Source organism: Eretmochelys imbricata, chromosome 1 (genome assembly GCF_965152235.1).
Source record: "Eretmochelys imbricata isolate rEreImb1 chromosome 1, rEreImb1.hap1, whole genome shotgun sequence".
Taxonomy (NCBI): Eukaryota; Metazoa; Chordata; order Testudines; family Cheloniidae; genus Eretmochelys; species Eretmochelys imbricata.
The window spans coordinates 112,445,638-112,460,173 of NC_135572.1; the positions used below are offsets into that span (position 1 = coordinate 112,445,638).

The 14,536-nt window shown below is 43.0% G+C and overlaps 1 protein-coding gene across 1 annotated transcript in view; it reads right to left on the bottom strand.

The window, feature by feature from the left end:
* The window catches only part of DCUN1D2 (defective in cullin neddylation 1 domain containing 2), a 57,285-nt gene that overhangs the window by 14,845 nt on the left and 27,904 nt on the right, over positions 1-14,536 (bottom strand). Inside the window, exon 5 of the mRNA XM_077813874.1 lies at positions 3,396-3,478. Within this exon, the coding sequence (XP_077670000.1) occupies positions 3,396-3,478 (83 nt within the window). The remainder of the gene's footprint in view (positions 1-3,395; positions 3,479-14,536) is intronic.

Here is a 14,536-nt window from a genome sequence, read left to right on the forward strand (position 1 = left end):
TGGTCTTGGTCCAGCGCGAACCTGAGGTAATGTCTGTGGCTCGGTATAACTGAGATGTGAAAATAAGCATCTTGGAGGTTGAGGGCTGAGAACTAGTCTTCTTTTTCTAACGCTGGAATGATTGTAGATAATATGACCATCTTGAACTTCTGAGCCCTGATAAACTTGTTGAGCACTCTGAGGTCCAATATAGGTCTTCAACCCCCTTTTTTCCTCCAGTATCAGGGAGTAATGAGAATAGAAGCCTCTGTCCCTTAGATGTGCGGGCACTGGCTCTATGGCTCATATGCTGAGAAGGTGGTTTATCTCCTAGGCAGCAGGCTCTTGTGATAGGGGTCCTTGAAGAGGGACTGGGAAAGGTATTTGGGATGGGGGAGAAATGGACGGAGTATCCATCTCGGATGATCTCCAACACGCATTTGTCAAAGGTTATCCATTCCCAGTGCTGTGGAACGGGGCGAGACTATCTCTGAACGGATGGGTGGGGTTTTCCAGTGTGAAATGAGAAGAGTGTTCTACAGGTACCTCGACCATCCCGTCAAAGCTATCTCTGAGGTGGAGGGCTAAGAGGAAGTTTGCTGAGATCCCGATGTCTTTCATCTGGAGAACCTGGGCTTCTTCCTCTGAGGTTCATACAATCTCTGTGTATATTGAGATGGAAACTAGGATGAGTATTGAGAGGAGTATTGTGAGCAGCGCTTGAGTGGTCACTGAGTGCTGTGCCTTCTTTTGTACCCAGGTGTATAGATACCGGGGATCGAAGAGGGGCCCTCGAATCTTTTAGTGTGTGGAGGGAGGAAACAGTCTTTTCAGCAAATAATTTCATCCCCTCAAAGGGAAGGTCCTTCACCATCATTTGGACCTCCTTGGGGAAGCCAAACAATGAAGCCAGGAGGCCCGTCACATCACAATGGCATTTGAAATAGAACATGCTGCCGTGTCAGCTGCATCAAGTGCAGACTGGAGACCTTTTTGCCACCAGCTGGCCTTCATTAATCCAGGCTTTAAATTGGTTCTTGTGAGAATTGGGGAGTTGTTCAATAAGAGAACTAAGCTTAACTTGCCTGTTCAGGGAGTTCAGAAGTCCTTGAGGCAATGGCTGAAGGAGGGTACTTCCTTGGCTGTGGGTAGGCCACACTAGCAGTGATGGAGGCCTGTTGCCTTTGGGCCTGCCAGGGGTCCCAGTACAGCCATTGAGATGGGAAGGGGCTCAGTGATTGGTACCACAGTTGCCCAAACCAGGGAGGCTGCAGGTCAGAGGGGTGATATGCTCAGTGTCCATAATGAAACTGGGCTCCATATGGTGGGTGAGAAGAATGAGGGAAGCTGGCTCACATTCTGATTCTGACAACCAAAAGAGCAGTGTGTGGCAGGAGGTCATCAGTGAGTCAAGGGCTCTGTGTGAATTTGGTACCGGGCCCCCATTACTGAGCAGAGGAGAGTCCAGTGTGTTGGACACTAAAAGATCCGTCATGCACCGGAAATCTGTCAGCGTGGAGGGCATTGGTACTGGCAGAGGCTGTTGGTGCCAAAGACGCTTGCACCTACAGTGTCGGAGATGCAGATCTGACAGCAGGGTCCGTCAGTGCCTGGTGTATCGCCAGCGGTAGTGATGTTGATGACCGTACAGATGGAGCCTTCCCCGGGGCAGATATTCTACGTTTCTCATGTACCCCCGGTATTGATGCTTCTTTCCTTGTGCCCATCGAGTCTTCAGGCATTCCAACTTGCCCTGTCGGTTCGGTAAAGCACATGCCCTGGATACCAGATTTCAGTGGCTTCGGTGCTGTTAGTACTGATTATACTGATTGAGCCGAGGATTGTTTTTCGCTTCATTGGGGCTTGCTATGGGGAGGCACGGACCTTTTCTTAGATGCCTTATGTGAGTGGCTCACAGGTGTCTCTCTGAGTTTACCTCCTTTCAGAGTGGAGGGCTGTGGCGAGGGCTCCCACGAGGACTCCGGAGGTTGAAGGGCTGACTCCACAAGTAGGAGTCTGAGCCTCAGTTTTCTCTCCTTCCTGGATCTGGGCTTCAGTTGCTTACACAGGCCACACTTCTATTTCTCTCCACGTAGCGGATGCACTGCGAGTGTCTGTCAGTCACTGGGATAGATTCCTTGCAAAGGCCTCCTTTTTGAAGCCCGGAGAGCCAGGCATATCCCTGTGGGGTGAGGGGGATCCCACCACAGGGAGTTGATGAAGTCCCTTTCTTTTCTTCTTTCTTTTTTTAAAGGCAACAGCCAAAATAAAATGTAAACAAAGCAAAGAAAGATACAAGGGGCTTCAAAAGAAGCTAAAATTAACAATTCTAAGAGAACTAACGATCTGCAAATGGACAGCTCTAGCCAGGGGCAGTTGAGAAGGAACTGAGGAGGGATTGCCTGCCCATGGCTAGCCTTGTTCCCCACCAGCCAGTATGCATGCATGGGCAGGACTACCACCAAAGTTCTCCGATCAACAGCGCAGAGATGCAGATACATGTATAGTGGAGCACCTATACGGACAATACTCGAAGAAGAATCATATGTGCCTGAGGATAGACAGGATGAGGGCTCAATCTACAATTTAGGGTGTCAGATTGTATCTTCAGCCTTTACAAGTAGAGGGCACAAGGTCAAGTGGTTCCCAGACTAGGGAGGCCTGCTCCTTAAGGGCCAAGAGGCCTGTTCAATCAGCTCCCCCCATACCTTTGCCATAATTAGCTACCTCCCAGAGTAAGGCGGCTGAACTAATTGGAGTCATTTGACAGACTGATAAATATCAGGACCCCATAAAAGGGCAGAGAGAACTCAGTTTGAAGGAAGAACTACAAGAAGCAAGTTGGTCTCCTGTGTAAGACCCTAAAGTAGATTCTGGTAGGACTCCAGGGAAGAAGGGTCAGATCTATATCCCAGAGCATAGAAGAGGGAAAGGTGGCCCAAAGGGGCTGAGGCTGAGAGTCATAAGAAACACCCTGGGCGTCAACACTCTATCCCAGAGCAAAGAGATGTAAAGGGAGCCCAGAAGTTGTTATGAAGAGGAGCTCTGAGCCACATGAATTCCTAGGAGACAGAAAACCTTAGTAAGGGGAAACTGAGCCAGTGTGTTTGCAGCATCATGCTCAGCTAGCAGGGGGGGTGCTGCGAGGCAGGCATACCTCATGGGACTGCCTCTAGGTACCATTTCACTTTCCCTAGTGAGAGAAATTATAGAGAGGATTCATTTAGGGTCCATTAACAATGTTCCGGATCAGTTCTCATAAAGCAAAGATGCTGAAAAGGAAACTGCTGTCATTCACTGTACTCTCATCTTTTTTTTTTTGGTGTGCGCGCGCAGTGGGAACACAATCTTACAAGCTGTGGGGTTCACCTTACTATTGTGCATTAACACATACAGGAATAGAATAATATACTTACCAACAAAAATTTATTCCAAAGATCTAAAAATTTAAACCTTCCCGATAAGACTAAATTCCAATATGCAATTGCCATTTCTAAATCTGCAAAAAACAAGACAAAAATCACATATTACAGTGCTTTATACACAGTTTTGATTTTACCCATACATCTCACTATACAAATTTATTGGCCAGTTTTTAAACCTCTTTTTATGATGAATGGTCTTAAGACCCAGTTAAAAAGCTGCCTGCATGTTGAGATGTAGAAGCCTAGGATATGTCTCCATGGTACACAGTGACAAAGATGTATTTGTTAAGTGTAGATCTGGAGTGCTCAACTGTTAAACAGGTCATACTACTGCGTGCGACTTTGCTCAATTTCCTTTAACTTGTAACGAAAGCCTTTTCAAAAACTCACATTTTGAAGTACTGGTTCATTGTGAAGTTATATATAATCAAAGCAGCCTGGTTTGATTACCACTGAAGATAGCAATTCAACAGTAATAATGGCATATGGAACAATGTAGGCATAAAAGGAATCACAATTACATACAGAGAAGGATAAAAGACGGAACAAAACATTGAAGCTATCATTGAGCACGCTAATGTATCTTTACCTATATAGCTAGCACTCAGTGATTATCAGTAATCCTGGCTAAACCCCAGTTTATAAAAAGTATTGATATAGTATCCATCTAGACATGCATAAAGCAATTCACATGAAGAAAATGGTATTGACTTAACATTAATGTTTGGATTTAAATCCACAAAAATCAAGATATTCAGCTTGAAAGATGCTGGATGCCTTGTCTCCTTGCCCATTTTGTGTGTTAGATTGGCATTTCTTAGGGCTTTTAAGGAAAAGAAAAAAAAAAAGCTTTCAGTCATCTGGAGCACAATATTTCTGCAGCAACCCTCATGACAGTATAGCTTTTCTACAAGTCACTTATAACAAGAAGGCCTATGCCCAATATTAAAGACCTATGCCACAATTTATCAAAAGCAACTAATGATTTTGGGTGCCTCACTTTTGGAGTACTCAACTTGAGATACCTTCAAAGTTGGGTATAAATGTTTTAAGGTATTTGGGTACCCAAAAAAGGTGAGGTATCTAAAATAAAAGAACGCTTTTGAAATTCTGGGCTGTGGACTACAGTAGTTAGTTGCTTAAGTGAATCATGGCAAGAATAAAACAAATTTTAATATCATGGATATTAGAGTTCAGAATTTAGCAAAGTAACCACAGTGTTAAATGAGTGATAGTCCTTTGCTTAGTTCACTAGGGGTGGGGGGATGACACATTCAGATGGAACCTGAACAGGGGATTTTTGGATCCCAAAGTAGTTCTGCTTGTTAAGTTAAGAGACATTTCACTAACTTTTATTAGTAGTAGTGCCGTCTTTTCAAATATCTACTGTGAGAGAGATTAGTTTTAATAATGAATTACAGCGTACTTGTCCAGGAGTCCTAGTCCATAAGGAATTATCCAGAAGTTCTGGCTGAAAACATAGGTTTATGATAGACGTGTCACCTTGCCCACACCCCTCTATTCTACAGTATACTTAATCCTTTTCTTTTTACGGATACAGACTAACACAGCTGCTACTCTGAAATATGCATGTGTGTGTATATTAATAGACAAACAACTGCATTAAAGTTGTGAAGTGAAGCTGTCAGGGTTCCCTCCCCACTCTGAACTCTAGGGTACAGATGTGAGGACCCACATGAAAGACCCCCCTAAGCTTATCTCTACCAGCTTAGGTTAAAAACTTCCCCAAGGCACAAATTCTTCCTTGTCCTTGGAACAGTATCGCTGCCACCACCAAGTGAATTAGAGAAAGGTTTAGGAAAAGGACCACTTGGAGTTCCTGTTTCCCCAAAATATCCCCCCAAGCCCCTTCACCCCCTTTCCTGGGGAGACTTGAGAGTAAACAAGGTGAGCACAGACCAGGCCCTTGGGTTTTCAGGACACTAAAAACCCATCAGGTTCTTAAAAACAGAACTTTATTATAAAGAAAAAGTAAAAGAAGCACCTCTGTGAAATCAGGATGGAATGTAATTTTACAGGGTAATCAGATTCAAAACACAGAGGAGTCCCCTCTAGGCAAAACTTTAAAGTTACAAAAAACCCCCCACCAGGAATAAACCTCCCTCTTAGCCTCGGGAAAATTCACAAGCTAAAATAAAAGATAATCTAAAGCATTTCCTTCCTATTACTTAAAATTTGTAATCTTAGATGCTTAGTTCAGGTATGGCTTTAGGAGATGTATTTTCCCTGCCCTGGTTCCTTGCTGTCCCGGAGAGAACACAAAGAAACACAGAACAAAAACCTTCCCCCACAAATCTGAAAGTATCTTCTCCTCTTATTGGTCCTTTTGGTCAGGTGCCAACCAAGTTATCTGAGCTTCTTAACCCTTTACAGGTAAAGGAGGGATTTTATGCTACCGTTAGCTGTATGTTTATGACAGAAGCATTAAAAGGTCAGAAATTGACAAAGATAAAGGTGCCCGACCACCTTCATCTCTGTCCTCTTGACTGTATGCATAACAGTTAGATTATATCATCATACACTGTTTTCTGCAAGATTCCTGCCTTGTTCAGTGCGGTAGAAGACTAGTGCTCAACGAATGAAACAGCTGGTTCAGTATTTTTTGCCATCCTTACTGTTATTATCCCCCATTTTCAAACCTGGAACTACTATATTTCCAGATAGAAAAATCTGTGGCAGAGCCCGTATTTCCTACATCTCAGTCCAGTGCTCTGATCACAAAGCTATTCTTCCTCTTACAGCAGACTCCTCTCATTTGCTACACATCATGCTATGACAATCACTAAGGCTGAGGTGCTATAGACCCAAGGCCCATACACCAAAGAATCCTGCTTAGTTATCTGACATACACAATGAATGAGTACAGGGACCTGTGCGAGGAGGTGGCAGGAGAGAAAGTTTGTCATAAAAAACTATTGTCATACATTCATAAGAGGAGACTAAGTTAAGACTGAGCTGGTTCAGCCTATAACTCTGACTGGCTTTAGAGAAGAAAAAAAAAGTCTTGCTAGGTAAGGTGCCTTCTTTTCCCACGGCATTTTGTTTGCAACATAACATATTGAATATCTTATGTTCTTTAGAGATTAAGGTAACATTTAATAAAACAAAAGTTTTAAAGAAAAAGCATAAACTCTGATAGAGCATTTCCAACCTTCGCCGTGTGATGATCTGGCACTCATCTCCTCATTTTATGGACATGATGGTCCACAATCATGCAATACATGAACTTATTGTAAGAAAAATTATGAATGTGTTTAAAATGCACCAAGATAGACATTTATTTGGAAAGAGTTAATATATAATATAGTCAGAACAAAAATTACATTAGTACATGCAAGGGGATATTATACACAACTATTTTATTCCACTACTCATGTATACTTAATGTTGAATGAATAGAGATGGAAACAGGAAGGAACTAATGTGAACAACATTATAGTTTCAATGATTCATTATGAGTTGACTGGTTTTGGCAATGGTCAGTCAGCTCATAATTATGAAATGTTATCCCATCTAACATAGAGAAATCAACCTTCCAACACAACCATATGACATTTTACATTGAAATGCACATTGTAGGAAAGCACTACTTTTATGAGACAAAAGTTTTAAAATATTAGATTAAATACACCTATTACGAAGGAAGGGGTGCAAAGGAAGTTAAAAGGACGCAGGGGTAGAAGTTCTTTGTGATTTTATTTATTATAGCATCTATATTTAAATAGAATGTCTCATTTATGAATATGTTTATTGTTAATTAAAGTGAACCTGATTATTTCAAGATTGTATTTAGTTTAATATGGTGAAAATAAAGCTTTGGGGAATGTTAAATGTTATTCTAACATTAATACTATACTTTGAGGGGAATTCTCTGTGTGTATGTGGCAAGCAATCTCTTGCAAAGTAGGCAATAAAAATATAGGACAGGCTTGATATAACAATGTACAATAAGCATACTTCTCATGCAGAAGGTGGAACTACACATTCATATTTCTAAATTCTCTTTTATGTAGTGATTTCTGAGACAGATAGCAAAGAGAAAAATTCATAATGGGTAGTAAAGTTAGCATTAATGATTATCAGGGGTGTTGTATGTAAGACACAGGAGGCAGTTGTCCCTGTATCCAGTTCTGGGCACCACCCATTAGGAAAGATGTGGACAGATTAGAAAGAGTCCAGAGGAGAGCAACAAAAATGATAAAAGATTTAGAAACCCTGACCTATCAGGAAAGGTTAAAAAAACTGGGCATATTTAGTCTTGAGAAAAGACGACTGAGAACTCATCACAGTCTTCAAATATGCTAAGGGTTGTTATAAAGAGAATGGTGATTAATTGTTTTCCATGTTCACTGAAGATAGGACAAGAAGTAGCTGGCTTAATCTCCAGCAAGGGAGATTTAGGTTAGATATTAGGCAAATATAAAAAAGGGTAGTTAAACTCTGGAATAGACTTCCCGGTGAGGTTGTATAATCCTCATCATTGGAAGTTTTTAACAACAGTAAGAATAAGCAACTGTCAGGGATGATCTAGGTTTACTTGGCCCTGCCACAGCGCAGGGGGCTGGACTTGATGACTTCTCAAGGTCCCTTCCAGCCCTACATTTCTAAGATTCCTCAGCCCTAACACTGCAAAAATCAAGCTCTCCAAAAGTCATAACATTCCAAAAGTTAAGTTTGTTCCTGCAGTGTTAACTGGTCACATTGCATATCCTATACATTTTATGCTATATAGTAATAATTACATTAAAATTACATTAAGAGAGAACACAGAACTAGAAAATATACTATGCATGGAGAGATCTAAAAAATCAAATTCATGGGGGAGAAATGTAAATCTTAGGACTTTCCTCACTTAAATGTCTGATTTTTCAAACTTAATGTTGCATTAATGCTTTTTTTTTTTTTTTTTGGCATTTAATCTACTCTTTCCCCCCACACCTAAAAAAAAAAAGGTAGAAGTGAGATATGAAGTTATTTGGGAATTTTACATTCTTCCAGCCTCATCAGAGCTTCTAAACTCGATGGACCTAGCTTTCAGTTTAACTGTACCAGTAAACTAAAGGACTACTAGGCATCATCAGCATTTTTCTTTAATGCACTGCAAAACTCCTTAAAGAAAAACTCCACAGCAAATAAGCAAAATTGGTCATTTACATGCTCATATTTTAAAACCACTGAAATAACAGCTTTTTTGAAGTCTCAGTGAAACCTACAAGACAAAAGAACTTTGCATTTTGTAGTTTCAGATATTTAAAAAAGTTTTTAGTATGCAAAAATTTTTAATCAGAAAATTTGGAAAAAAGTCTTTTCGTACTTGAATAACTCAAAATTGGCTGACCTGATTTTTCTCCTTTGGGCTGAGAATCGAAGCATGGAAAAAACTTCACATCAAAAAGGAATTTATTGGATAAAATTATGAGCAACTGAAACATGGGGATAGGAATGGAATTTGGAGCTCAACTTCAGTGATAACAGCTGCTACCCATACCTTCAATAATACACATACCATGCATACACTACCTGCTTATGAAGTTAGGCCTAACTCAATATCTCCCTATTTCCTCAAACATGTTTGGCTACTTAAAAAATCCATACCTCCTAATGGAATACAAAGTTGCCAAAAGCTGCAGGGGGAGGTCATACAACCACTACAATGAATTTGGAGTACTTAGAAGTTATGAGACTCCTTAGGCCATGGGTGTTTTATGTCCTGCAAGAGCATTCCCTGTGTGGGCTTAGATTCAGTGTGTAGGTCTTGGGACTATTTACTTTAACATTGTACAGACATAAAAGCATCTTCATAAATAAGATGAAATTACTTTAGGAACCACTTTAGGAAAAGGATAGATAAAAACACAGAAAATATCCTAATGCCACTATACAAATCCACGGTACACCCACCCCTTCCTCGCCCCCATTCCAACCCCTTCCCCGAAGTCCCCACCCCAACTCTGCCTCCTCCCTGCTCCCAAGGGGTGCAGGAGGGATGCGGCGGGGGCTCAGGGCAGGGGGTTGGGATGTGGGGTGCAGGAGGGGTTCGGGGTGTGGGCTCTGGGGTGGCGCTGCCTTGCTGCTCGTCCAGGTACCTCCCCCGAAGTCCCTTTGGCCGCGGTTCCCTATTCCCGGCCAATGGGAGAAGTGGGGGGCGGTGCCTGGAAGCCATTGCAATGCATGGAGCCCCCCCCGGCTGCAGGGACATTGTGCCGGTCGTTTCAGGGAGCGGCATGGGGCTCACGGGTCCACGGGGGGAAATCCTGCAGGCTGGATCTGGCCCATGGGCTGTAGTTTGCCCACCCCTGGCCTGGAGGTAGGCCGTGGGTGGGCTGCTTGGCAGGCCGCAGGAAATAGCCCTGCGGGCCACATGCGGCCCACATGCGGGCCGCGTGTTTGAGACCCCTGTTTTACACCATTTTATTTTAGAAATGTCATTTTAAAATACTTAGAAAAAGGAAATTTAACCATTCTTCATGAAGCAGAAGTTAGTTTTAAGTATTACACTTTATGATCTTTTTTATAGACAATTATGAGCATATATCAAGCACATATTAATCATGATCATTAACAGTCCATAGACTTCTGCCCGTTGGTGTCCACTTTCACCTTTCATTCTATACACATGTCCGAAAAGATTTTGATAAACATATAATAAAGACAATTTAATAAATATGCCATTATGTCAATTTATATGGGTTTTCAGATAGAGACAACATAAGTAAAAAAAGAAAAACAAGAGTTTGTGTTTTAAATTAAAATTTTCCTAAAAAATATCAATAAATGATCATTAGCCAAGAATAAGATATGTAATTACAAATGCATTTTTAATTTTCTTATTGGTCAAAATGTCAAAGACTGCTAAACTAACCTTACTGTTTTTCCCTGCGATCTTTTTCATTTGCCCATTCAATATAAACTCTGTCCAGATCTATCAGTCCTCCATCCAGCTGGTAACTCTTAATACACATCAGCATGTCCAAATGATCTACTTTTAAACGATTCCATAGTTTGTTTTTTTAGAGTGTTCATTAAGCTAAAGCCATGCTCATAGCCTGCACTTGATGCTAGGAATGTTCCTCCAATATCCATCAACTTTGCAAGATCCTGAAACTGTTCGTTCTGGTGAGCAAATGTCACCATATCCAGGAAACTTAAAACTAATTGGCTTTTGATTCTTTCAGCTACTGCAAACTTGAAGTCATTGTACTGACTGACTATAACGATCTGTTCAGCAAGAAAGTCTTTGTATTCTGAACATAGGGATTTGACAGATGATGCTTTAAGAAATCCAACTTCCATATATCGTTCCACATTCTTCCTGTTGAAAATTCTCCCGAAGCTCTGGCATCTCGACAATATACACAAACCACTCTGTTGTCCTCATCATATGAGAATATTTCACGAAGTTTAACAGGCATTACACTGTGTGACTTCGGTGTAACTGTCTCTCTAGTCTCATCCAGCCATCCAGATTTAAATGAAGTCGCTGTTCTTTTACGCTTTAGACCTCTAGACAGTGACATTTTGGGATTGATTTTTTACCAGATTGGTTCATATAAAATTAATACTTTTATTATATGGCTACTATTTCAATACGCTTAACAGCGTGACTCGACAAAGGGCAAACGAGAGATCATTCATATCAGGATATCAGAAGTTTATGCATAGCTCCAATCTCGTCCATGCATCTGCGGCAAAAAACGAGGGAAAATGGAGATGTGTCGGTTCCGACGTGATCAACGTTCCATGTTCGAAATGCTGGTGGGCAGGGGTATGATTCACTGCCCTCCTTTCCCCCCCTTGCCAGCTAGTAGAATCTGGCTGTGTTGATAGATGGCGGGCGAACAATGTCAAAAGTTGCCCGTAAATGATATTTCAGCCTAGCTCTGATGTAGTATTTCATTTTTTGTGCGTGCGGTGTTTCGCCGTGTGCACATGTGCACAGCTTAGAGGGAACAGTGACCACTACATAAATCCATGGTATACCCAACAACTTGAATATTGTGTACAGTTCTGGTCATGTTATCTCAAAAAGATATATTAGAATTGGAAAAAGTACAGAGAACAGCAACAAAAATTATTAGGGCCATGGAACAGCTTTCATGTGAGGAAAGATTAAAAAGACTGGGACTGTTCATCTTAGAAAAGAGGCTAAGGGGGAATATGGTAGAGGTCTGTAAAATCATGAATGGTGTGGAAAAAGTGAATAAGGAAGTGTTATTTACCTCCCTCACATAACACATGAACCAGGGGTCACCCAATGAAATTAACAGGCAGCAGGTTTAAACACAAACAAAAGGAAGTACTTCATCACAAAATACACAGTCAACTTGTGGAACTCATTGTCAGTGGATATTGTGAAGGCCAAAAGTTTAAGTGGATTCAAAAAAGAATTAGATAAGTTCATGAAGGATAGGTCCATCCAAGCCAACATGATCAGGGATGCAACCCATGCTCTGGGTGTCCCCAAACCTATGACTACCAGAAGCTAGGCCTGGAAGACAGGGGATGGATCACTCAAACTGTCCTATTCTGTTCATTCCCTCTGAAGCCTCTAGCACCTACCATTGTCAGAAGACACAACACTGGGCTAAACGGATCATTTATAAGAGCTAGTGTGGCCATTCTTATGTTCCTTAGGTTGCTTGTGCAACCTTAATTCAGTCCCCTTCTGCTTATTATTCCTGGAGGAATTCTGCGCCACTGCACATGCGCAGAATTCATGTCCCCCGCAGATTTGTTTGCTTCCCTGCAGAAAAATCACTTTCTGACAGGGAAGCAAAAGGAAGCTGCAAGAGCAGTCACACACCACTCCCTAGCTGTGCAGGTACATCATTTCAGGCACCCAGAGCAGCCGGCGGAGAGGTAAATCACCGCAGGGCTGGGGACACTCCTGCTAGTGGATCCTACGCTGAGCTGGGATCAGCTGCTAATCCTGGCTGGGCTGGAGGCAGAAGAGGATGGGACTTCCTTTTCCCTTGCAAGGAGTGGCTGCGGATGTGTCAGACCCACCCCCAGAAACCTCCCCCAGCTGCAGGAAGCTCAGCATCCTCCTCTGCTTCCTGCCCCCAACGCTCCTCAGCTGCAGGGGGAGGGGTCACTATATGGGGACCCCTGTGCATCTTGACCTCCCATACCCAGACACCCCTGCCAAGCCTCATCCTGTACACCCAGAGCCACCCTAGCCCTCCATACCCAAACCCCACCCCATTGAACCTCAACGCCTGCATCTGGAGCCCCCTGCACCCAGACCTCCTGCCTCTGGACTCCCACTCCTGCACCCAGACCACCACCCTCTAAGCTCCCTGCACTCAAACCCCTACCCTGATGCCCCACCCCCTGGCACCACCCTGAGCCCCTACATCCAGACCCCCACGCCACTGACCCCCAATTAGCTGTGCCCAGACCCCCACCCCACCATGCTCCACTCCCCCAGCACCCAGACCCCCCTGCTGAGACCCCCACACGCAGACCCCTCTGCTGAGCCCCAACCACTTTCATCTGAAAGCCCCTGCAAAGTCCCATTGCCCCTGCACCTGGAACCTCCCCAACAAGCCTCTGTGCATCTAGATCCCCCCACACCTAGACCCCCGCACTGAGCTGCCTTCAGCCAGATTGTCCCACACAGAACCCTCTCACCCCACACCTGGATCCCCCCACACTGAGCCCCTCCACACTTGGATCCTGCCTGGATGAACCTGCCTGCCCCACTCCTGGTGCAGAGGAGCAAGGCCCCAGGGTGTCTGTGGGGCAGGCCCAGGCCTTGTGCTGTGTCAGGGTTTGGTGCAGCATCACCACTGAGTCCATGTTCCCAGGGGGGGGGGGGGGGGGAGACTGCAGGGTGATCTCCCACCTTCGTGCAGTCAGTGGCCTGTGCTCCCCACTGCCGTGCTGGAGCTTCTGCATTTATATATTGACAAATAAATCTTGCAGAATTTTAAAATATTGGGCGCAGAATTTTTTTTTGTGGGGGGGGGGGGGGGGAAGACACAGAATGCCCTCAGGAGTAGCTTGTGCAATATGATTCAATCTTTATTACATGATCACATATTATTTTTACACCTACAAAATAAAGGGCAGCATGGGATTTCCTCAACCTTATCAGAAAATTCTAAAGATGTATTCCCGAGAAGCTACAACTTCATTAAGAAAATGACTATAGCATAGATTTAGCTAGTTTGAGAAAGAAGCAGGGAAGAGGAGAGAATGTTAGCATCTTCATTCTGGACTGTCTTTTCCCTCTACTTCTGAACTTATTCTAGGACTATGAAAGAAAGAGAGTAACAATCATATCATGCAACATATCCCCCTTCACAACACCCTCAACCTCAAAACAGTAGAGTCAGAGAGTGACTCCTATGGCTAAGTGTCATACACGGAAGCATACTGCACCATTCAGTATCCTTACATGTAAAGGGTCTGCACACATAAGAGCCAGAGTACGTCTCCACAGCAAAAAAAAAAAAAAAAAAAAAAAAAAATCCAACCAAAACCCTGCAACAGCAAGTCTCAGAGCCTGGATCAACTAACTTGGGTTCATGGTAGCAGGGAGCTAAAAATAACAGCGTAGACATTAGGTGGACCCAAGACCCTCCTCCCTCACCAGATTTCCGAGTCCAGGATCCAGCCTGAGGCCAAACATCTACACTGCTATTTTTAGCCTCGCAGGGTGAGCCTGAGTCAGTTGACCAGGGTCTGAGACTTGCTGCCATGTTTTTCGAGGTTTTTTCTCCCCCCTGCGTAAATGTACCTTAAGCTTGCAAAGTATTCAAACTGTTGGGTGTTAATTTTTTCTTCAAGGTACCCTGGATTGGTCTAATTTGGTCTTTTTCCTCTTGTTCCATGACTATAACTTCATGTGAGATGACATTTCTTTCTCCTACAGCTCAAACAAGAGCTTCACAGCATAGTCACATCTATTTTTTGCTTCAATTAGTCTTTCTGACAAACTGCAGTAAAATCTGGCTCATGTGCCTGTAAAGAAAAGGATTTTCTCAGAATAAGTCAACTGATTATGTGCAAGATGTGATGAGCTAATGAATCCCTCCTTCGCCCTTCCCCTTTTGATTAATCATAATACTTGACTTTAAACTACAAGCTTGCTCATGATGGATGTG